The sequence below is a fragment of the Mytilus californianus genome, unplaced genomic scaffold, assembly GCF_021869535.1.
Source record: "Mytilus californianus isolate M0D057914Y unplaced genomic scaffold, xbMytCali1.0.p SCAF_10, whole genome shotgun sequence".
Lineage (NCBI taxonomy): Eukaryota > Metazoa > Mollusca > Bivalvia > Mytilida > Mytilidae > Mytilus > Mytilus californianus.
Window position 1 is genome coordinate 9,399,701 of NW_026262582.1, and position 24,113 is coordinate 9,423,813.

The 24,113-nt window shown below is 31.2% G+C and overlaps 1 protein-coding gene across 2 annotated transcripts in view; it reads left to right on the forward strand.

Annotated features, from left to right (window-relative positions):
- The window catches only part of LOC127717568 (titin-like), a 143,200-nt gene extending 120,476 nt beyond the window's left edge, over positions 1–22,724 (forward strand). For both annotated transcript variants that reach the window (XM_052223255.1, XM_052223256.1), the window contains 14 exons: positions 575–713; positions 1,037–1,236; positions 2,513–2,665; positions 3,408–3,528; positions 5,053–5,512; positions 6,185–6,466; positions 8,439–8,570; positions 9,172–9,330; positions 10,813–10,966; positions 12,233–12,687; positions 13,291–13,366; positions 14,210–14,359; positions 19,433–19,646; positions 20,196–22,724. In XM_052223255.1, the coding sequence (XP_052079215.1) occupies positions 575–713; positions 1,037–1,236; positions 2,513–2,665; positions 3,408–3,528; positions 5,053–5,512; positions 6,185–6,466; positions 8,439–8,570; positions 9,172–9,330; positions 10,813–10,966; positions 12,233–12,687; positions 13,291–13,366; positions 14,210–14,359; positions 19,433–19,646; positions 20,196–20,432 (2,932 nt within the window). In that variant the 3' untranslated portion in view covers positions 20,433–22,724. The remainder of the gene's footprint in view (positions 1–574; positions 714–1,036; positions 1,237–2,512; positions 2,666–3,407; positions 3,529–5,052; positions 5,513–6,184; positions 6,467–8,438; positions 8,571–9,171; positions 9,331–10,812; positions 10,967–12,232; positions 12,688–13,290; positions 13,367–14,209; positions 14,360–19,432; positions 19,647–20,195) is intronic.
- Positions 22,725–24,113: the final 1,389 nt, after the last annotated feature.

A 24,113-nucleotide genomic window follows, 5' to 3' on the forward strand; every position in this document is an offset into this window, starting at 1 on the left:
GTAAGATTGTCCGAGTTTTGTTTTCATGCCCAAAACAATGGGTACTTTCTTGGAAAGACCATTGTTTTTGCCAGATTTCTTGACTCATTCATTGACCAGCAGGATGTCAGAGTGTAAAGTTTTATGTAGATTGTGTAGAGGGTAGGCCTTAGTTATTAATCTGACCACCTATTAAAGTGCTATCATAAAAAAGAAACAATTCTCTTTAGAAGTCTGTGAATAGCTGATTCAGTCAAAATGCCAAAATTCAGATTTTTTTCCATATTAAATAAATTTGGTGCACATAACTTTAATAAAGATTTTATAGCCCTTTTCTTATCAGTAGTAAATATATTTCTATGCAATTTTAAGAACCCATTTGGACTTCTCACTTGCCTTCTTTGGTCTTCAGGAAAAAAATTAGTCACTCTCCCAGGAAAGATTTAGTTTTAAATGAGTTTACAGAATAGAGATTAATGGCCAAAATAAAGATAATTAAAAATAAAAAGAGAAAGATTAGAAAATAAGTAGGCAAAAAAGATCAAGAAAAGAGAAAAATAGGACGCTTACATATTTCCTTAACCAATTTCATCAGTGTCAAAGGGAGATCACTGATAGACCACATCTTGTCCCAGGACAAATGGACTGAAAGTGAGGCTGTGAAGTATGTCAAGCAGCTCTTGGAAGTGCTCAGAAATATCCATGCATCAAGCATTGCTCATCTTGATATCAAGGTAAAAAATATTTTCAAGTAGTTTTTATAGGGAATTTCTAAAATTCCTACCATTAACAAATTTTAAGTGAACATTAGACACACGTGAACATTTCCTGATGCACTGAAAATAGAGTAATACTGTATAAATATCTTTTTAATATTGTTTAGTTTTGCAGCTGATTTTGTTGTTTCCATAATATTTAAGGATAAAGACGGAGTAGGACCATTTATCCATTTTATCAGTCTTGAATTGACATTTAAAATTTTGAAATGAAAATTTTACATCATTTTTTCCCTAAAACTTTAAGAAATCTAAAATAACTTATATAATATTTTTTCCAGCCATCAAATATTTTCCTCTCAACCCCCGATTCAGATCAGATCAAACTGATAGACTTCGGACTGTCTCGTCACATGTCTGTGGATTATGATGTCAAGTTAAACTATGGCACAGAAGAATTTACCTCCCCTGAACAGATTAAAAATGAAACTGTTTCCTCAGCATCAGATATGTGGAGTGTTGGCATTCTGACTTATATTTTGTAAGTAAAGCTAAAGATCACTTTAGCAATAAGCATTTGGTTACCTGTAATTATCTGCCCCAAATAAAACAAACCTTTGAATCATATCATGACCATTTACTATGTTGTTATGCAATATTTTGATATTTTCTGGGTATGGTTATCTCCCCTTGATGATTCAAAGTTATGAAGTTGTGTCCCCTGTTGAAGAATATTGCTGCAACTTCAGCAGATGATAATTAGAGTATCAAGCCTCTTTTTTTGTCTAGCCTGGGATGAAAGCCGTTGAAAGCGAGACATAGGTGTTGCTTTTCTGGCAGCATTGCTTGCAAAGGATGCATCAACAATTGTTAAGTTTTCTGCTTAAGTCAGTTTGATAGGAACTACTTGTGATAGATCAATGATAATTTGTATACAGTTGCATTACAATCAGTACATATCAGTTTGACAACTATTTAAAGGCCATGCCCCCTGGTCAATGTCAAGAGACTTTCAATCGATAAGTAATTTTCAATGCTAAGTTTTCTGCTTAAGTTAGTTGGATATGAACTTTTTGTGATAGATCAATGAAATTTCTCAGACCTGCCAACTATCCCGATTTATGGGGATATCCCCCATGAGAGGTGTTGACCTGAATTTTTAAATTTTTTAATATATAAGCTGAACACCTCAAAACAGGCATTCAAATGAGTTAAAAGGGTATTCAAGCACATATATACTCATTCAATCAATACTGTAGTAAATTAAGAACACTTATGACAATATAAGAGGAGTATTATGTCCTATTGCGCTTAAAATCCCCCATGGAGATTTTGTAAAGTTGGCAGGTATGATTTCTATAAAGTTGCATTACTATCAGTACATATCAGTTTGGCGACTATTTCGAGGCCATGCTCCCTAGGTCATGGTCCAGCAATTTTGAATTGATTAGCAGTGATGCTGTCTATCAGATTATCTTATTTCGAGTTTCTGCTGACCAGGGAGACATATCTCTGTGTCAACAGTTTATTTATTTGTTAACATTGTGACATCTTATTAATAGTTCAGAATATAAAACTTCCCTTCCCTTCACAGTTTAACATTTAATCAAGAATTCAACTTCTGATAGAAAGCATTTAAAAATTTTGTGGATATATAAACTGTCCCTGAACTGACTCTCTTTTATGAATAAAGATGCTTAGAGAGTCCACATTTTAATCAGCATGCTTTTTTATCGAATACTTTCCTTTGTATTATATGTTTCTTGTTATACATGAAATTCCCAAAATATAAATGTTTGTAATTGTGTTCATTTCAGATTGAGTGGTGTATCTCCATTAAGGGGAGACAATTATTCTGAAACATTGAAGAAAGTGATGGAAGGCAAAATAAACCCATTGGAGGAGAATTTCAAACATGTGTCAGAGGATGCTATAGACTTCTTAGCAGAACTTTTAGTAGTTGATCCATGGTAAGGATGAAAGTGTTCAGTGTATAGCTCTATAAGTGCCTCGTTGTGATTTGAGAGTCAGATCAGCTTACTGTCTTATGAATGTTTATTTTCCAAGTTACTTATTGTCATGTTGAGCCCTTTCCATCCAACTTTGCGGCATTTTTGTATGTACTCATATAAGCTTACATATTTTTATGATTTCTATTTACATTATTTTTGTAAAAGATGTGTAAATGAATTGCTCATGAAAATTACCAATAAATGAACTTGTCTGAGAAATATTTATTCTGCATTTTAAAATATCATTGAAATAAATTTATATGATCACTGGTCAGTGCATGTGATTATAGTTTTCACCTCTCACTATTAGGTTTAGATTGAACACATATATTTTGTCTATAATTCCAACAGAATCGTAGAATCAACAATCAAAATAAAAATGCACTCAATAATTTCAAATTTTATAGTACAAGAGAATTGGTAGTCAATAGTACATTTTAGTTATCTCAATTTTCATGGATTTCATTGGTAAAGGTTAACTGGGAATTTAACTCTTTAACCAAGGAACAAATTTTCTATAAGCTTGTGGGCAGATTTTGGCAAAACCACAAAATCAAATATCCACGATTTCAAAGTGAAATATTCCCTCAATTCACAAAAATTGTTAATTACGAAAACAAATGAATGTATTCAATTTCAGTATTAACAATAAATGCTATTTTTAGACTTGGTATAACTAAGATATTTTTCCTGTTTACAGTGATAGATTAACAGCTGCTGAATGTTTACAACATTCTTGGATAAAAGAGTCAGCAGAGAAGAGCAACAGTCCACTTGACCTTGGCCCACTTGTTTCATTCCAAGCTAGTGATTTAGCACAGGTATGTAATGGTCAAGGATACACCGAATCTTAAATTTATTTGTTTACTTGACTTCCAGTTTTTCATAGATTTTCAGACATGCGAATTGATTTTTATGAAAAAGTTAAGTTTATGTAAACTATAGTTTTGGTTGAAGGTAGCACACCTTGAAGTTTTGGCCACATCAACTAGAAAGTTTGTACACATATTCATTATGATGTGAACTGTTTCTAAATACATATTATTACATTACTAATATGTTTCATAAGAATTTATACTTTTATACTTTAATACTGAAAACAATTGCCAGGCATTGTAAAATTATATTTTATTTCTAATAAAATGCAACATTCATGACAGCATGCTCTTCCCATAACAACATCACAAAAATGCAGAGTAAACAAATGAAATTTTGATATTACTGGTAATTTAATGATTGTAGAATATAAATGTAATTGTAATAATCAAATGATTTTTTTTTTGTAATTTTTACATCGAATGACCGTGAGGGCATTCCGGTGTATTGCTGTCGCATAGATTTCCATTACGTAACTTTCGTGTTGGGATTGTAACCGATCTATAAACATGATAAATACGCGGACATTATCGAGTGCAAAATAACATTCCTTATCGCTTGTTATAATTTCATTTTTTCAATGGATACTCCTAAAAATATTTTTTTTAGAACATAAATTAATAATATGAAAATGTTTTGTCGTTAAAAATATATATATAAGTAAAAAATCTTTAGTATCTATGCACACGTACAGAAAATTGCGGAAGAATATCTCAAAAATGAGAGAGCGAGGACTGATAACTCTGCATGGGAGATTGAAAGTTTGGCAGGAAAATATGAATGCCTACTCAAATCCAATCTATTAGAAAAATCGAATCATTACAGAAGAGTGTCCACCATGCACTTGCACTGCACTATTATTAATATAGTAGAATAGAATGATATACAAATGGATGAAAATTATATATACATGTAACTGTAATATAAAAATATTAATATAATATAGAACAACAAACCAGAGTATACTTCAATATCATATTTATTACGGTGAGGTTGAATTCCCTGTCATTTATTCATCATCCACGTAGGAACTTGTCTAAGAAAAAGAAATTATATCTGTACATTAACCTCACTTTCAGGTATAAAGATGTGATTTTTTTTTCTGAGACAAGTGCTTGTGGCCATCCACAAGAACTTGCAGTCATCCGATGTTCAGTACTTCAGTACTTTGATATAGGGTTGTAAAAGCGTTGATTCGCAGTAAACACACTTTTAGTCTGAAGTGCTATTGCTACACCCCAATTAAATAACAAAAAAAAGCATTCAATTCTTAAATAGAATCTTGCCAAATTAAGGTTTCAACAAAGATATCAGGGTTCAGTGAACATGGAAATGTAAAAGTATGAGTGGGGCATGGTGTCTATTTGACACATATTCTTGTGGTGCTTTCATATGAAAATAGTGAAAAAACTATACACCGTAAAAATAACTGAACATGCTGTAAGTGAATTTGTTTTATCTTTTTGCAGAGAAAAGTATCAAGTTTAAGAAGCATACCACAGTTACACTGTCTGACATCTGTTCTTGAGCAAACAGTCCCTGTAACCCCATTCACAACATCCAAAGATAATGAATCAGGAAGTCAAACATACCCTGATTGTGAATACTTTGGTGAATATGTAGACGAGGAATCCTGGTATGACTGGCAAAACAGATACCACAGAGGTCCAGGGGCTAAAGTTGTGCCACTGACGGAGGCTGAGTACTTAGCAAGAGTCCCTGGATTGAGGACCACACGCAGGATGACAGATGTGGATGATGAGGACGTGGAGGCAACAGTCAGACGAAAAACATCAGTGATGGAAGCAGATCGGGATATCCATGAGGATCCGTGTTTACGTAAAGAATTACAATATGGGGTAGTAGCTGATGATGTAAAGCAGAGGAAGAAGGCTTCAAAAGATCTATTTCCTAAAGATGATACGAAAGGTATTGATGCTTTTTGATTGGTTGTTTTCTAAATTGTTGACAATTTTATATTATTATGGAAATACAAAAAGTTATTCAATGTCTCTAAGTAATACAAAAGTCATGTTATAAAACAAAATAAGAAATTGATCCTGCTATTCTTTAGTTGTAAACAATTTTTATATCCCTGCTCCACTAAGTGAGGTTATACTGGTTAACTTCTATCTGTTTTTCCATTCATCTGTGCATTACACTTACTGTCACAAATTTTCTCAGCAACTAAAAGTCATAGTTAATTGATATTTTGCACCCAGCTTCATCTGCTTATGCCACATCCTATAACAAATTGTCAAAATAAAAATAAAAAGATGTGGTATGATTGGCAATTCTCTCTACATTATATTGAAAATGTAGTCTACTAATTATAAAGAATCCAGAGTACTTACTTGATAAAGAGCATTGTATTTGTGGTATATTTTCCTGCTCACAATGTGAATTTCTTAAGAGTCTGACTGATAGATATAAGAAGATGTGGTATGACTGCCAATGAGACAACTCTCCATCCAAGTCAAAATTTATAAAAGTAAACCATTATAGGTCAAATTACGGTCTTCAACACGGAGCCTTGGCTCACACCGAATACATGTATTTGAAACTTCAAAATATTTGATATTGAATGAAATTTGATTTCAGATGAAAATCCACAGATTGTGACCAAGTTCCATGATCTTGCTTTTACTCCTGGAGAAAATATTGTCCTAAGGTGCACTTTGGATATTGACGAACCTCCAGCAGTAACGTGGTACAGGAATGAAGAACTAGTATCTGAGAGTAGTCGTATTTATATTAAAGTAACAGACAATGGCACTTTGCTGACAGTTGTCTCTGCTAAACCATATGATTCTGGAATATACAAATGTGTTGTGAGAAGTAAAGGAGGAAAAGCTACTGCAGCTGCTAGAGTCTTGGTTGGAGGTAACTTTAATATTTAATACTTCAAACTAAGATATTAGTATTATGCATTTTTAATGAAGCAGGCAATAATATTTTTTTTGCATTTTAATTGTTACTAGTTACATGTAAAATCACAAAAATACTGAACTCCGAGGAAAACTCAAAAGGAAAGTCCCTAATCAAATGGCAAAATCAAAAGCTCAAACACATCAAAAGAATGGATAACAACTGTCATATTCCTGACTTGGTACAGGCATTTTCTTATGTCGAAAATGGTGGATTGAACCTGGTTTTATAGCTAGCTAAACCACTCACTTGTATGACAGTCGCATCAAGTTCCATTATATTGACAACGATGCGTGAACAAAAGTAACAGACACAATAGGTAAAAATGTCAAAAATAGGGTTACAGCAGTCAACATTGTGTTATAGTACATTTTTAATGTACATAAATCACATTGATTAATGTCACACTGTTGTCAGTTTGTAAATTTCAATAATAATTGAACACATTCTATATTGACAATGATACTTTCAGTGCTGTTTTTTAGCTGGATATTGGTTAATTTCGTAATCAGTTTTCTAGATAGAAAATCAGTTCTATAGGGATCAAAGAACTCTTGATGGTTGTATTAAAGGAGCCATCTTCATTTTTAGCTCAAAGGGCCAGTATGAACTTTAGCCATCACTTGGTGTCCGTTGTCTGTTGTTGTCAGTTAACTTTATTTACAAGGCTGTTTATTGGGGTTAGTAGCTCTACTCCTTTTGCCACAATCATCATCTAGTTTAAGAATTGTTTCTGATGACCCTGCCTACCAACCAACATGGCTAAAAATAGAGCACAGGGGTAAAATACAAGTTTTGTTTAATGTCTTGAAAACTATAGATAAAGAAAATCTGACAGAGACAAAATTGTTCAGAATGATGAGATCTACCCACTGTTTATTTACATCAAACCTGTCAGATGACCTCTTATAAGAGTAATTGCTTTATTTTAACAAATTTTACCAATTTATTTCATTTTTGACTATTATCTTGAAAATTATTATAGATAGACAGAAACTTTAAATTGCAAAAATGATCAGCAAGACAAGATCTACAAATAAGCCATCATGGCAGAAATCATCAGTCAAACAGTTGTTGATGTTATTGGTCCTTAAAGACGATATTTACCATTTTTTTTACTTTGCCTTCTCACTGCTATTATTTTGAAAACTAATATACATGTGTATAGATAGAATTTTTAAAAAGCAAAAAGATCAGTATAGATAATATTGTCAGTTCTCTCCTTATAGGAGTAATTGCTCTTAAATGTAATTTTTAGCCTTTTTGTGTTTTTGGCAAAAACTAAAGAAGTTAGATAGAAACTCTAAACAGAAACAAAAGAACAGCACTACATGTTCAACAAAAAAAAAAAGAGACTTTAGTCATGAATTATGTTCTAGTCTAATATGATGAAGAGTAACTATTGTTGAAGATGCACATAGACCTAGGTGAGCCTCTAGTTTTTTAGCAGAATCAGTCAACAAGATTGTCTTTCCTTGTTGCTCATTTGTTTCAAATCAATTTTGATATTTTGTTCTATTTAATCACTGAACATGCTGAACACATGTACAACCAATCTTTAACTCAAATTAAAGATTGCATGCATATGGGCCCAAATGTGGTAGTATTTGTCTTGCAAGAAAATGATATATCAAAGATGTTTTTTCAGCTTATTTTAAAAAAATTCAACCAAACTGGTGCTGTTAGTTAACTCTTATTTCAATATTCTGCTTTTATTAATGTTTGAAACAAACAAAAATCATACTTTATTTTTTGGTCCAAATTGTAACAATGTCCCTTTAATATGAGGATATAGGATATAGATTTGTGTTACTTGTACATTTATGACTTCAATTTTCATACATTAATAGTTTGAATCTAATGAAACACTTTAAAAGAGTTTGATTAAGAAGTTGTATTATACAAGCACAATATTTTCACATTGAAGATGTTCCTAGTCAGCCAAGCAGACCAGTGGCAACACAAGTATCATCAACACAAGCTTTGTTGCTATGGGAACCTCCAACAACCAATGGAAACTCTTACATCACAGGATACAGAGTTGACTGCAGAAAAACAAGTAATTTTATTGAGTATTTTTTCATGTATGACCATTTTAATAACTTAAACCTGGGTTGAGATAGATATTTGAATCAGTTACGCATTTTCAATGGTTAGTTTCATTAATGCTTTTTAAGCATTCTTGTGACATAAGTTAAAATAATCTATGTTACTTCGAAGCTTAGAATATATTCATGTAAAATAGTTGGCACAACATGCCAGTGATTTGTAAGAGTTATTTCCCTTAACTTATGGTATAAATCAGTAAACTAAGATAAGTTATGTGAGGTGATCTCCCTTTGGTAATTATGTGTCAACAAATGTCACACTTGTAAGTATAGAATGTCTTCATAATGCATGGAAAGTATTGTCTGTAATCCATTGGTCAGGAAATTACGTGGAAGAAATAAGTTTATATTCATCCAAAATTACACATATTGGATATACTCCTTTCTTTGAGATTTGTATTTATTTAGCCCACACTATCCTTTTGGAAAATTCAGAAAGTTTTGAGCCACAATAAGTAGTCTCAGCTACGAAATCTATAGAAAAGTTATTTCTTTAACCTTTATTTGAATTTTGAACCTTGTTTAGATATTTTACATTTGTTTTCTTTACAGATGAAAATTCTTGGTTGACTGTTGCACACCCCATTGATGAGTGTACAATTGTAAAAGATATGGTGCCCAATACATCTTACAGATTCAGAGTTTGTGCTTTAAACCAGTTTGGTTTCAGTGCTTACAGTGTTGCTTCCCCTGAAATTGTAACAGCTGAAGGTAAAGCATCTATAAATTTATTCTACTTGCATCCTGTTCAAGTTGTGATTTGCAAATGAAAAAATACTGAAATTTTGAACTGATGCATCATGTTCAGGGGGTAATTTGCAAGAAATACCAATGGAGAGAAGATAACATTTTATAAGTAACTAGGGAAATGAAATTTCTTTTCAAGACTGGTATCTTTTACAAATACCACTCCTGAATATGACATCTCTGTAAATTACAAATACCAAAACCAATCTAGAAGGTTAATTCGAGCATTCAAAATCAGAGCAAAAACCGCAACATTTAACTAAATAAACAAAAAATCAAGATTTTTAAGGACAAATACTTTTTAGCAAATACCATGGAAGAGAAGCTATTTAGAAAAGAAAAACCCTAGTGTTAATATCCAATATGTTAGTGAAATTTGAAATAGGAAAAAAATTAAAATTATCATGCAGCTAGTCATTTCAATTTCAATTTTACTCACAGCTTTTTAAAAATCTGTTAAGTATTAAAACACGCCAGATGTGTGTTTCATTTATATAATACTCATAAGTGGTGCTTGAAACAAAACAGATGGAAGGCTGAATCAAGTATCAAGTTGAAGAGTATTAACCTTAAGGTGGTACATAACACTACAGGGAGATAACTCTGTAAAAATCAGCTGGCCACAGACCACAATTAAATTCTCTATTAGTTCTTTATAACGTTTTGTTTCATTAAAATAATTGCACCGATTCTTTTTGTCAAATATTTTGTGTGTGTAAAGTACAGTACTAGTCCAAACATATATCCAACATTCAGAAAGATTGCACCCCAGTATCTTACAAATTTAGCCAATACACATCCATACCCCTATGGACAAGTCAAGAGATGTTCCGAAAACTGTAAATATCACCTTTTTGTACCTGGCCTAATCACTCTTTCCATATCAAAATCAGTTAAAATACAACATCCAAAAGTTTATTTCACCTCTCTTCTTTCATTTCCATCCCAAAAAAAACCTAAGAAATGAGTGAGGAAGGGAAAGATAAAAAATTAAGAAAAAATACACTAATTAAAAGGATTTATATTCGTGGACAATGAAAAGTGGGATCATTAATTGTGGTCTGGGACCTATTAGAACGTTTTAATCACGCTTTATTGTTAAGAAAATATTAAGCTTCTAAATGATCAAAATTAGTGTTTGTCAAACTGCTATATATCCAATGAAATTTTTCCGATAAAGTGTGTGGTTCAAGTTTTTTCAAATTTTTACATTTTTATCAAAGAGTCAAAGTAAATATTTTGTCGAAATTTTATGAAAATTAAACAAGCCAAATTAATTTAAGTCAAGGTGTTTGGTACCACCTTAACTGTATCTTAGATTTAAATGATTTTTCACAACATTCCTTAAAAAGATCCTCATAAAATTATGTAACTCATTTCACCAGACTTTAAAAACTGACAGTTGTCTAAATATCTGTTTTTACAGAATATTGTTTAAATTTTCAGATGGGGATAAAATTGTATTGGATGAGTACACCAGTGCAATCCTGGCAAGACAAAGTGGTGTGCATCTGATGCCATCACTGCCATCTATTGGTCCAGTACAACTAACCGAGGGATCCTTCAGTGAAAAATACCAGCTTACAGAAACAGTTTATAGGTAACGCTTCATAACATCACATAAGAGAAAATATTGTATGAATATTTAGGAGAGAGAGGAAGAGATGGTCTGAAGTAAGAAAACACAAACAACAGAGAATATGATAAGTGGGTTAAAACATTCATTGGAAAGAAAGTTGCTGGCTCACACCTTTTCATAAAAATAGCCAAGCTTAAAGAACCTATTTCTTATATTGAACAGAAATCCCAATACAAGGCTTGAACATTTTAAAAGGAGGGACCTTGGTAAGGTGAGATAAATTGTTTAATCTGTAATACCTTTGTAAATGTCAGTTTTAGAAAGCGCTCACATGAAACAGAAGTAGAATAATCTGTGTTACATTGAAGCTTGGAATATATTTATGAAAAAAGTCCTGGGCCCACAAGGGGTCTCTTCCTACATGAAGGTATACACAGACGTGCTGGGATTAGACCCTTTATTGATACGTCAAATATAGCAATGGGTTGTAATTTCACCAAGGTAAAACATCAATGGGTCAGTAATTTTCATCTTTCGACTAGATTTTTGTATAAATCAAGTTTAGATGTCAAAAATTGTATATGTGATAACTGAGAAGTATGTGAATGTGTTATGATTTTCCATGAAATGTATTTCACAAAACTTCAATATATGAATGGGAGTGTTTTTCAAAGCCCGGCTACAGGTGTACACAACATCCCATGTTGACACCCCCTCAGTGCATGACCCCCTTATAAAGCTACATCTGTTGTTAATGCATAGACTTTTTACACATCCCACTCCTTACATTGGTGGCCCCCTCCCCTTTTTAAAAATTGTGGATCCCCATCTGTCAATGGACAATACCCTATCAACATAGATAAATGCAATGAGACTGGTAACAAAGATACATATGAACAACAAAGCTTTGGGCAGTATTAATGCCTACCAAGGGAGATAATTCAGATGGTATGATAGGTAAGTATATTATGATTCACTTGTGATGGATGTTCTTCACTGTAAAGCTGGATGAACTGAAAATTTTTAGAAGTGCACCTTGAATATATTGATGCCAGACTCTTAGTCTCAATCTTATGTTTTAATTGAAAACGTCCATAAAACTCTTATAAGACCTTTTTAGCCGAACTATCTGTTAAATTACATTACTGTATTGCAATTGAATACTAGTCAATCTCAGTCTGAAAAAACAAAGTTATTAATTTTGGGATGTTAAAATGTTCAAAAATTTATATGTTGCTCCGTAATGGCTAAACTCATACTGTATTTTTGCATTTTGTTTCATTTCAGTGGAAAATTTTCTGAAATTAAAATTGCAGAGAATACTTCAACAAAGAGATCCTATGCTGCAAAAATAATTCCATGTGACAAAGACAAAAGTTCAACAGAATTTGAAATATTGAAATTAATGAACCATGAAAAAGTCATCAGATTGTATGATGGATTCTTATTCAGTGAGAAGCTTTATATCATCACTGAATATTTGTGTGGTGTAAATGTTTTGCAGCATTTTGCTTTCAAGTCAAAATATTCAGAAGACATGGTTGCCATAGTGATACGTCAGATTTTGGAAGGTGTGCAATATTTACATCATGTGGGTGTGGTTCATTTGAATCTACAACCAAGCAGTGTGGTTATGAGAAGCAGACAGCATTTGGATGTGAAGATATGCGGGTTCAGTCATGCAAGGAAAGTGTCTGGCAATGGAGAAGTTGTCCCTTGTGAGGGATATCCCGATTTCATTGGTAAATATTTCAAAAAGTTAGAAGGTTTAAAATTAATAAGTTGGTTGTATAAACATCAGTGTAATCAAAATTTAAGTTATTGGTACCCTTTTTCATTATGTACTTTTGATTTTATTTCTGTTTTTATGGTATGAATTATAGATGTGGGATATGTCCTTATGAGACAGCAACTCCACAAAACAATGGAGACTTAAATAAGACATAGTTATAATATTTGGTTGTAAATACAATAGAAATAAGAAACGAAATTAAGCTTGGGCAAACAATATTGTCTTACATAACTTAATATAGAAATTTTCTGCATTATTGAGAATATAAAAACATTTCTTTTTTTAACTCACCTGGCCAAAAGACCAAGTGAGCTTTTCTCATCACTTGGTTTCAGTCATTGTCGTCATAGTCCGTTGTTATTAAGCAGTTTCCATTCATCAAAAGAAAATAGAAAAATAACATTTGATTTGCTGAAATGTTAAAGTATCCTCTGCAGTACCCAAAGAATACATGAATTTTTGTGTCCAAAATATTGCAAGAGTTGCATTCTTGAAAGCTATATGACCGAGTCAGTAACAGGTAATGCATATTTTTCTTCATTTTTATTTTTAGCTCCTGAAGTTGTGACAAGGAAGATAACTTCATATTCAGCTGATATTTGGACTGTTGGTGTCCTCAGTTTTCTTCTGTAAGTAAAACATAAGCTATGCATAGCCTTAAGGATGCTGGCTGTTGAATATCAAAATATATTGTTCCTAAATGAAGTATTTTCTTTTATAGGTAATGTAGAATGCAATCAAATTATGGGAGAATAAAGAAAGATCTGTGTGTTTGTTTTTTCAATCACAAGCATTTGAAAAAATTGGTAGAATTTTTCAATGAAATATATGAAGAATTGTGGTCAAACAATGAAAAAAATGCTTTTTTTTTTACAGTTCCTTTGTTTGTCATTAAAATCCAGTGAAGTATAAAATTTTGGTTTCAATGTGAATTGTAATGCTTTATTCTTTAAATGGAATTTAGAATTAAATTATAAGGACTGACTGTAATATTTTTCTGTCTATTCAAAATAACATCAAAAATGTGGTGCACACTGAATAATCCGCGTAGCACGTTATTTAAAAGTGTGCACCACATTTTTTAGGTTATTTTGAATAGACAGAAAAAATATTACAGTTAGTCCTTATAATTTAATTCTAAATTCCATTTTTAAGGAGTTAATCATAAAAAAAACGTTAATGACGTCACGGTCACATGACAAAATTATGTCAATGAGCTGATAGACAGAAAACTTTCAGCCAATCAGAAGACGTGTTGCATCCAGAATTAAATTGTTTATCAATAAACCAAACTCAATATTTTTCAATTTGTAAAAATATGAAAGGCCAATATTGACCCTTACAGAACTTTAAAATGCCTCAGACATTCAACCAACAGATTTTGAACCACCATCATCACTAACTGCAAAAGTTCATTTTCATTTCTGTACTTTGAATAATTTTTTCAGCATTTTGTGTTGTTTTTATTACAGACTTAGTGGCGACTCACCCTTCAGAGCCTCAAGTGTAGAAGAGACATATTTTAACATAGCATACAGTCGATATGATGCCCATTCATTGTATGACAATATAACAAGAGATGCTCTTAGGTTTATGAACAGGATAATGAAAAGAATACCAAAGTAAGAACTATAAACAAGGTTAACATAACCCCCTATGAAGAAAAATATTGTCCTCATACATCAAACTTGTGTAAATTTTGACCATCATAGTGATGGGTATGACTGTTCATTGTATGTGTATCTTACGATAAATTTATTTCTAAGTAGTTTGTATTTTTGTGTCAAACTGTTATATTTATTGAAAGTTTTGTGATTTCCAGCAAGAATATGACAAAACAGATTCATTGATGTCCATACATGTAGTTCAACAGTAAAGCTATTGTAGGAATTCTTAAATTGACTCAGGACACACTTAGGGATCATAGATTTATTCTTACGAGGAAGCTCCGAGCATGCTCCGAGGATGCTCGGAGCTTTTTCAGTAGGCTCTTCTCTGCAGTTTATGTGAAAATAATTATCATGATCCATTAAGATGTCAATCAAATCTACACCACTTCTATAATAAGGAAAGTAGAGCATTATAGAGGAAGCTCAATTAACACCTGTGTAAACAACTGATCTATTCAAATACATTTTGCATGACATTTTACAAATTATAGAAAAGATAAGAAATTCTTCAACAGTACTGTGTAATGCTTGGAAAGAAATCTCAAGTCTCCACAAAAAAAGTGAAAGTCATATTACAAAAAATATACAATTATTATATTTATTAATCATTTCTTTTTTTATAATAAAAAAAATTCTCAAATCTTATAATTAGATGATATGATTTAAATATAGTTTATATTATATAATATGCTACATAAAAGTTATCAAGACACAAACAACAGTCAGGGGGCGATACTAAACAAGTTATTTTTTTTAGTTACTTAATATATATTAATAGGTATTTTTTGTTTTTTTTTAATTATTTGATATAAACTCAATAGTTATTTTAAATGTCAAAAGTGGACTAAATGTAGTTTTTAAGAATTTTGTCATCATTTCATTAAGTAAAATTAAGTATTTATCCAACTTGAGATGAGTATAGAGAGATTACTTTAAAAATAATGACAAAAATATTACTTTTATAAATTATTTTATACATCTTCGAAAAACTAAGCATACTTACAATTATTTAAGGAACATATGTAAATTTTTTTGATAAAGATTTCAAATTATAAATAACTTCGTCTTAATTAAATCACAAAGTTCCATCCATTTATATTTGTTCATATCTAAGATTTTAAAGGAAAATGTTATTTTAATAGCCCCAAGAGACCAATCTATGACCAAGAAGTGTGGCATCAGAAAGGCAATTAGTGTTTCAGGAGGATTTAAATAGTTTTATACTGCATGGGGAAAATAACCAGATGTGAAAATTTGGTAAAGCTTGTAAAACCTGTATGAATGGAGACCTATAGAAATAATATTAACAGAAGTTACTTATTCATGATATATAAGTAATATTTGAAACAACCTTGTTTTCAATGTAACTTGTATAAGTAATTCTGAAAATTACTTGTTTAAGTAATGCCCCTAACTATTAAAACAATGACATTTTTTTTTTTTTTATAAAATAGCAAAGTTAGTTTTTTATAAAAAAAATTATGGCTACTCTAAGAAAAGTTGAGGAGGTAATACCACCATTGTTTTCCCTCTAGTACGTCTCACTTTAATTGTCATTTTTTTTATAATTGTGCAGATTTGGTTTTATTTTAAATAAAGAAATACTTAGCATAATTATATAAGTGAAGTTTTATCCTGACCTGTACTTGAATGAAAATCTAATATAAAATTGTTTCCCCCTATCAGTCTTTGTTTAATTGGTATTTTTCCAAAAATATGTGCAGAATTTATCTATGTTTTAAATAAAGAAATACTTGACATGAGTAAAGTTTTTTCTTGTCCTGTACTATAGTAATAAAACAACATAATTTTTCAGTGCATATAAGAAAGAAGACATCACCAGAATTAACCAACCAAATTCTATCCCCTTTTTTTTTCTCTGTTTACAAGCTTTAGTAGTCATGTCCCCTAAAATTGCAAAAATATTTTATATAAAAAACTAACTTTGCTATTTTATAAAAAAAATACCATTGTTTAGTTAAGGGCATTACTTAAACTAGTAATTTTCAAAATAACCTATACAAGTTATATTGAAAACAAGGTTGTTTCAAATATTACTTATATATCATGAATAAGTAACTTCTGTTAATATTATTTCTATAGGTGTCCATTCATACAGGTTTTACAAGCTTTAACAAATTTTCACGTCTGGTTATTTTCCCCATGCAGTATAAAACTATTTAAATCCTCCTGAAACACTAATTGCCTTTCTGATGCCACACTTCTTGGTCATAGATTGGTCTCTTTGGGCTATTAAAATAACATTTTCCTTCAAAATCTTAGAGATGAACAAATATAAATGGATGGAACCTTGTGATTTAATTAAGACTTGAAGTTATTTACAATTTGAAATATTTATCAAAAACAATTACATATGTTCCTTAAATAATTGTAAGTATGCTTAGTTTTTCGAAGATGTATAAAATAATTTATAAAAGTAATATTTTTGTCATTATTTTTAAAGTAATCTCTCTATACTCATCTCAAGTTGGATAAATACTTAATTTCACTTAATGAAATGATATAAAAATTCTTAAAAACTACATTTAGTCCACTTTTGACATTTAAAATAACAATTGAGATTATATCAAATAATTAAAAAAAAACAAAAAATACCTATTAATATAAGTAACTAAAAAAAATAACTCGTTTAGTATCGCCCACTGACTGTTGTTTGTGTCTTGATAACTTTTATGTAGCATATTATATAATATAAACTATTTTTAAATCATATCATCTAATTATAAAATTTGAGATTTTTTTTTATTATAAAAAAAGAAATGATTATTTTAAAAATATAATAATTGTATATTTTTTGTTAAATGGCTTTCACTTTTTGTGGAGACATGAGATTTCTTTCCAAGCATTACACAGTACTGTTGAAGAATTTCTAATCTATTCTATAGTTTTGTAAAATTTCAGGCAAAATGTATTTGAATAGATTAGATGTTTACACAGGTGTTAATTGAGCTTCCTCTATAATGCTCTACTTTCCTTATTATAGAAGTGGTGTAGATTTGATTGACATCTTAATGGATCATGATAATTATTTTCACATAAACTGCAGAGAAGAGCCTACTGAAAAAGCTCTGAGCATCCTCCGAGCATGCTTGGAGCTTCCTCGTTAGAATAAATCTATGATCCCTTAACAAAATTTTGGTTTGCCCAAACCCAACCCAAAGGTAGAGACAGTGGGTAGGTAGGTAGACATTTTCTTTTTTTTTCGGCAAAGAGAAATTGAAGTGTCAGATATTTTTTATTCTTAATGCCTATCTGATAAAAATAAAAAACTTTTTCACATCAGGACAATAAAAGATTTTGAGAAGGCAGCTATTTTCTAGGTAGGTAGGGTTAGGACAAACAAACATATTCTTTTTTATGGCCTCATTTTTGTCTCGCCTTGACATAGTAAAAAAGCGAGACATAGGTATGCTGTTTCCAGCGTTGGCGAAGGCGGCGGCGGCGTCAACAATGTATTAGTTTGTAATTAGGTCTAGTTCATGGCGAACCACTAGTGATAGGTCAATGATATTTGGTATGCAGTTGTATTAGCATTGGCACATCTCATTACCATGGAGATTATTTGGCCCCGCCCCCTCAGTCAAGGTCTATTGACTTTGAAACTTTTCATAGTTTACATGTATTAGTTTGTGATTAGGTCAATTTATGGAGAACCACTAGTGGTAAGTCAATGATACTTGGTATGCAGTTGTATAAGCATTGGCATATCTCATTTCCATGGAGATTATTTGGCTCCACCCCCTTAGTCATGGTCTATAGACTTTGAAAATTTTGCTAAGTTAACATGTATTAGTTTGTGATTAGGTCAGTTCAAGGGGAACCATTAGTGGTAGGCCAATGTTACTTGGTGTTCAGTTGTATAAGCATTAGCACATCTCATTTCCATGGAGAATATTTGGCCCTGCCCCCTCAGTCATGGTCTATTTACTTTGATGATTGATTGTTGGTTGATTAACGTCCAGTGGCAATATTTACTTTGAAACTTTTGCTTAGTTTACATGTATTAGTTTGTGATTAGATCAGTTTAAGATGAACTGCTAATGTTAAGTGAATGATATTTGGTATGCAAATTTATTGGCATTTGCAAGTATCGTTTCCATGGAGATTATATAGCCCCACCCCTGATCATGGTTCATTAACTTTGAAACTTTTACATAGTTTACAAGTTAATGTTTGTTTAAAGGGAACGACTTATAATAAGTCAATGGTATTTGGTATGCAGTTGTATTAGCATTGGCACATCTCATTCCATGGAGATTGTTTAGCCATGTACCTTCAGTCATGGTTCATGGACTTTGAATATTTGCATAACTTACATGTTAAAGTATTGCTATTTTGATTTCAACATTTGCATTATCAAATTACAAAAAGGCGAGACATATCTCTGTGATAACAGTTTGTTATAGTTTTTTTCTTATGTTGTACTACTACACCACTGTCCCAGGTTAGGGGGAAGGGTTTGCACCCTTCAAACATGTTTAACATCACCACATTCTATATGTGCCTGTCCTAAGTCAGGAACCTGTAATTCAGTCGTTATTGTCGATTCATGGCCGTTCTTTCTTTTTTTTCGTAAATTGTTTTGTGATAAATTAGGCCGTCAGTTTTCTCAATTGGATTGTTCATTTTTTTCATGTCGGGGCCTTTTATAGCAGACTATACTTTATGGTTTTTTTTCTCATGGTTGAAGGCCATATGGTTGCCTATAATTGCTTAATCCACTTCATTTGTACTTTGGTGGATAGTTGTCTCATTTGCAATCATACCACATCTCCTCATTTTTATATCAAATATACAAATAATTATTAAATTATTGAAAAATTGCAAAGGTTCATTTTTTGAGGCTCTTTAAAAAATAATATCACATCCCTTCTTCCTTTACTCATTGGTAATTGAACCTAGTTTGGCCCTTATGACATTAACATCACTTATAGGAAAAGTAATGCATACAAAAAAATCTGTTATTGAACAACAAAAGGCTGATTGGTTTATTGGTTTTTACAGTAATCGTATGTCTGTGGAAGATTGTTTAGAAGACAAATGGTTACAGGTTGCAGACACAACAGTAAAGGCTAGACAGGAAGCTGTATTCACCACTGCTAAACTGAGGTCATTTGCTGACCTTTACAGAGAGAGAGGAATTCTAGGAATATGGATGCCAGAGGAGCTACCAGAAACGGAAAAAGAAATTGATGAATTTACAGTTAAAAAAGAAAAGGTGCATACTTTGAAAGGATAAATCCCTGTGGTTTTATCTGTGTTAAATCAGGGAGAAAGAGAGAATTAACAATTTATTTGAACAATTCAAATTTATAATTTTTGCTCTGTCTGTTAAACATGTGAAAATTTTCTTGAAAAAAAAAATGTATTATAGACAAAAATGTTGAATAATGTGATGGTCTGCAGAAAAAAACCTGCGCTTTGTTACAAAAAAAAAGACATGTGCAGTAGCTGCTATGACAATGTGTTGTTCTTTTACAGCATACATGAGATTAAGATTTTTGCAAATAGCACATTTGTATGATCTGAGTATATTCATATTTCATAAAAATGCCTTTAAATATTTCTTTATTTTAGTTTTTGTTCACTTAAAAATTAAGGTTTGAGGTTTCTTCAAAAAGAAGGGGGGGGGGGGGGTGGTTTGGGTATAAAGAGCTGGAATATTTGTACGGAAGGTCCTGCCCCCTTCAGCAAAGGTAAAAAGGTGATTATATGAAGATTGGATTTTAATTTTAGACTAACTTTCTTCTGTTTTATAATTTTGTAGAAAACCGAAGTACCTACAAAGACCGAAACAGAGCAAACATCAGAGGCGAAGGAAAATATCAAAACTGAAACACAAAAAGATGACAGCCAAGTGATATCACAAGAGAACAATAGCCCTGTGATGTCAGAAAAAAATGATGACATAATTGAGTCACAACAAAATGCTATTGATAAAGTAGCTGAAACCATGGTAACAGAAGCCCTTGAAGATGCATTTAAAAGCAAAGAATTAAATTAAAAGCACTTCTGACATTAGATATTGACATTAAAGTGTCATAGAACAAATGGTTTAAATATGTATGTTCTTGTCTCTGCAAACCTACTGCCCAAGAACAAGCATCTAAAATTAATTTATGTTTCTTGAGATAAATTTTTCCACTTTAGACAGGGTTAATCTAATTAAATTACATGTTAATTATTATTGGCTTGCTTATTACAAGATTTGTCCTGTGGGTCTGATACATGTTTGTGGAGATGAGAAAGTGCAAATATTAAACACCATGTTGACAAATAGATACTTCAGGGCGAATTTTTTTTTTGTGTTTACTTAATTTTTAGAATCGTTTACATTCAATAGTACGTCTATATGTAATAATGCATATTAAAACATTTTATCAAAGTATTTTAATTACATACTGTATCTGAAGTTTACCAGGGAAATATGAAGTTTATAGGAGTGAAGGGGTTGATAATAGATATGGATTTTATGTCCTGGACTTAACAGTGATCATGTGAACAGTTATGGTATGGATTCCTTAATACCCTGCTTTTTTAGAAGTTTGCTGTAGAAAGTTTTTAGGCTCATTCATCTCATTTTATACACACTTAGTCTGAATATGATGTAGAAACAAGATTCTTAGACACAATCATGTCACTAGAAAATTAATATCATCTCAATTGTTACTTTTCATGTATTTATATATCTCTGTGTATTGCTAATATTTTCGTCAAAAACACAGCCTACGACTATCACTAAAATTTTCTTGTTTTCCTCTCGTTAATGGAAGGGAGGGATTTAAAATTAAAAAGAGGACATGAAGTAGGAAAATCATCCAAGTAAATTAAGAACAAAATATGGTTTTAATCTACCAGTGATTACTTGACAAGCTCTAAAAACAAATCTGCCTTGTTTTAGGAGTGATTATAAGAGAGGTACAACTAACTTTAAAGTAACTCTGTATGTTTAATTATTATAAAATCAAATTGTAAGGTTGGTTGTTTAAGGTATTTATTACATGTATTACTAACTTAAGGTAGCTGTGTTTTTTATAAAACATTAGTAATACAAATTTTACGATTTAATTCTGTGATTTCTTATTCTGTCATTAGAATTTGGAAAGTTTTGTCTGTGATCTAGGATTAAGAAAACTTAATTTATATTTATAATCCACAATATGTGTGTATTTTAAAATGTATATTACTTAATTATTTATTGTTACGAGTTAGTTAGTGTATTGGTTAATTATTATTACTGGAGAACTTATGACTTGCAAAACATATTCATAAATGATCATCGTTTGTATTGTTTCACCAATATTTCTGGTGTTACATAATTGCATGATATGACAGTCGTTCCTTTTGTGCGACATTATTGCACGGAAACATATTGCACCAGCGTCTTTGTTGATATACCGTGTATGATATAAGATCTGTATCTTTGGCATTGTATCATTGCTCTGGAAAAAAGTTCTGATGTAACACCAGTGTTTGCAATGTAACTGGACTGTCCATTTTAATTACATTATTTGATGTGACATTATTGTATTTGTACATCATTTGCCATAATATGTAACAATCATTTCAGAAAGGTTTACTTTACAGTGTTAAAAGTGTTATCCCAAAACAATGTTAATACTTTTATGTCCTGTTTTGCTTTAATTTCCTTGACTTGAAGTGTAAAAAATTATGAAGATTTCCTCAGGACGTTATAGAGAAGGACATGAGGAGATCCCCATTTGGACAGGTGAAAAGAATTTAAAAAAAGGTTTACCTAATGTAAAAAAAAACATCTTAAAATAAGCTGGTCTTAAATACAATTTACCTGAGTATAAAGATACTTTGTGGTACTGATAAATGTGTGACAATTTTGTGCAAATGTTTTTGATGGAACTAGGCTTTAAGATCTTAGAACTTGTTGTCAAGTCTTGAAGAATTAAACACTGTATTTAGATATACCATTGAAATTAATTTTTTTCCAAGATCAATATAAGTTGCATGTCCAATTCGTCCCATATTTATTTGGATAGTTTGATTAAGACTTTATTGATCATATTTGAGTGACATATAGTCTATGGCACCACATAAACAGAGCTCCTTAAAACAATGAAAAATGACAATGCCAACTGGCCTAGCCTCTTTCTAAAGTATTCTTAAGTACAACCATACCATTTGAACTTTCATTGGTATATTTAGACATGCTGTTTGTCCTTCTCTGAACATTGTAGTAGCGCTTACACCGCCGTATTTCTATGATTATCATGTTTGTTTTAATTAGTGATACTATTATTTATTAAAACACAACCAAACCATAGTTTTCTTGTTTTCTTTTTGCTCACTTTGACCAAGGTAACTGGACAGTTGTTATATAATTGAAAATAATGTCACTGCAGCTTTTGTACATGTAGAATAATTACATCAGTATACATGTGTTTTACAGGTAAAAAGAAAGCCCTATTTTTCTTTAACTCGTGTATTACTTATCTAGTGAATGCAAAAGGCCTTGCGATTTAATGTTGCAATTTTGAATGAATGTTATTTAGAATTTAATACTCTCTGACCAGGTTGTGATGTTTTTAATGAGTTTGCCCCAAGCAGGAGGTATTACTTTATACTTCACCACTAATCAGAACAATTTTATTCATTTCTTTAATTTTTTTATCCGCTTTTGATGTATGTTATATATACTACATCCCAAATTATAATAATAGATATATTTCTAATATAAGGTTACGGGTACAGGATTTTCTCACTGCGTTGAAGACCCTTTGGTGGCCTTTGTGTGTTGCCTGCTCTTTGGTCAGGTTGCTGTCTCTTTGACATATTCCCCATTTCCATTCTCAATTTTATTAAACAATTTCAGTGATTTTGTTGGCTGTTGTAACCTCATTAAAAAGATAGTTATATAACTATTGTATATAACCATGAAACCTATGTAGTTTAATTTATTTGACAGTAATAAACCAAATTGACAAATAACCTGGTATTTTTTAAGATATTTATATAATGGAGATAGCTGTAGATTTTGATGAAAACCCAAGTTGCTTTGAAATATTTATAAAAAAATTTAAAGATGACTATCTGAATTTAATCAAAACTGAAAATTCTTGCATTTTTTTTACCTATTGATTAAATCCTTAAATTTGATAGCAATACACCAAAATACATAACGACCTGGGATTCAGTAAGATCAATGTATAATTGAGATAGCTGTATAGTTTTATGAAAATCCAAGTTGATTTGAAAAAGTTATAGAAATAATTAAAGATGACTATCTGAATTTAATAAAAACTGAAAAATCTTGCTTTTTTTACCTATTAATTAATTTCTTTAATTTCACAGCAATGAACCAACTACCAAATAACCTGGAATTTTGTAAGAACTGGTTAATTATCTGGTTTTAGGTAGGTTATAGTTTCAGTTGAAGACAGTTTGTAGTCACATTAACTTGAAACACATTACACATGCTCATTATCATGTGTAATGTTAAAAATATATGTCAATTGAGGTTTTTTACGCAGATTTTATGGTTACTGAACATACAAACATAGGTAAAAGTCTAGGTTGAAGGTAGATTTAAGTTTTGGTTAATGGTAGTTTCTGGTCACATCAACTTGAAACTTAGTACATATGTTCATTATGAAGTGAACCACTGTTTAACACATATGTCAAATTAGGGTTTTGGACCAGATTTTACAGTTGT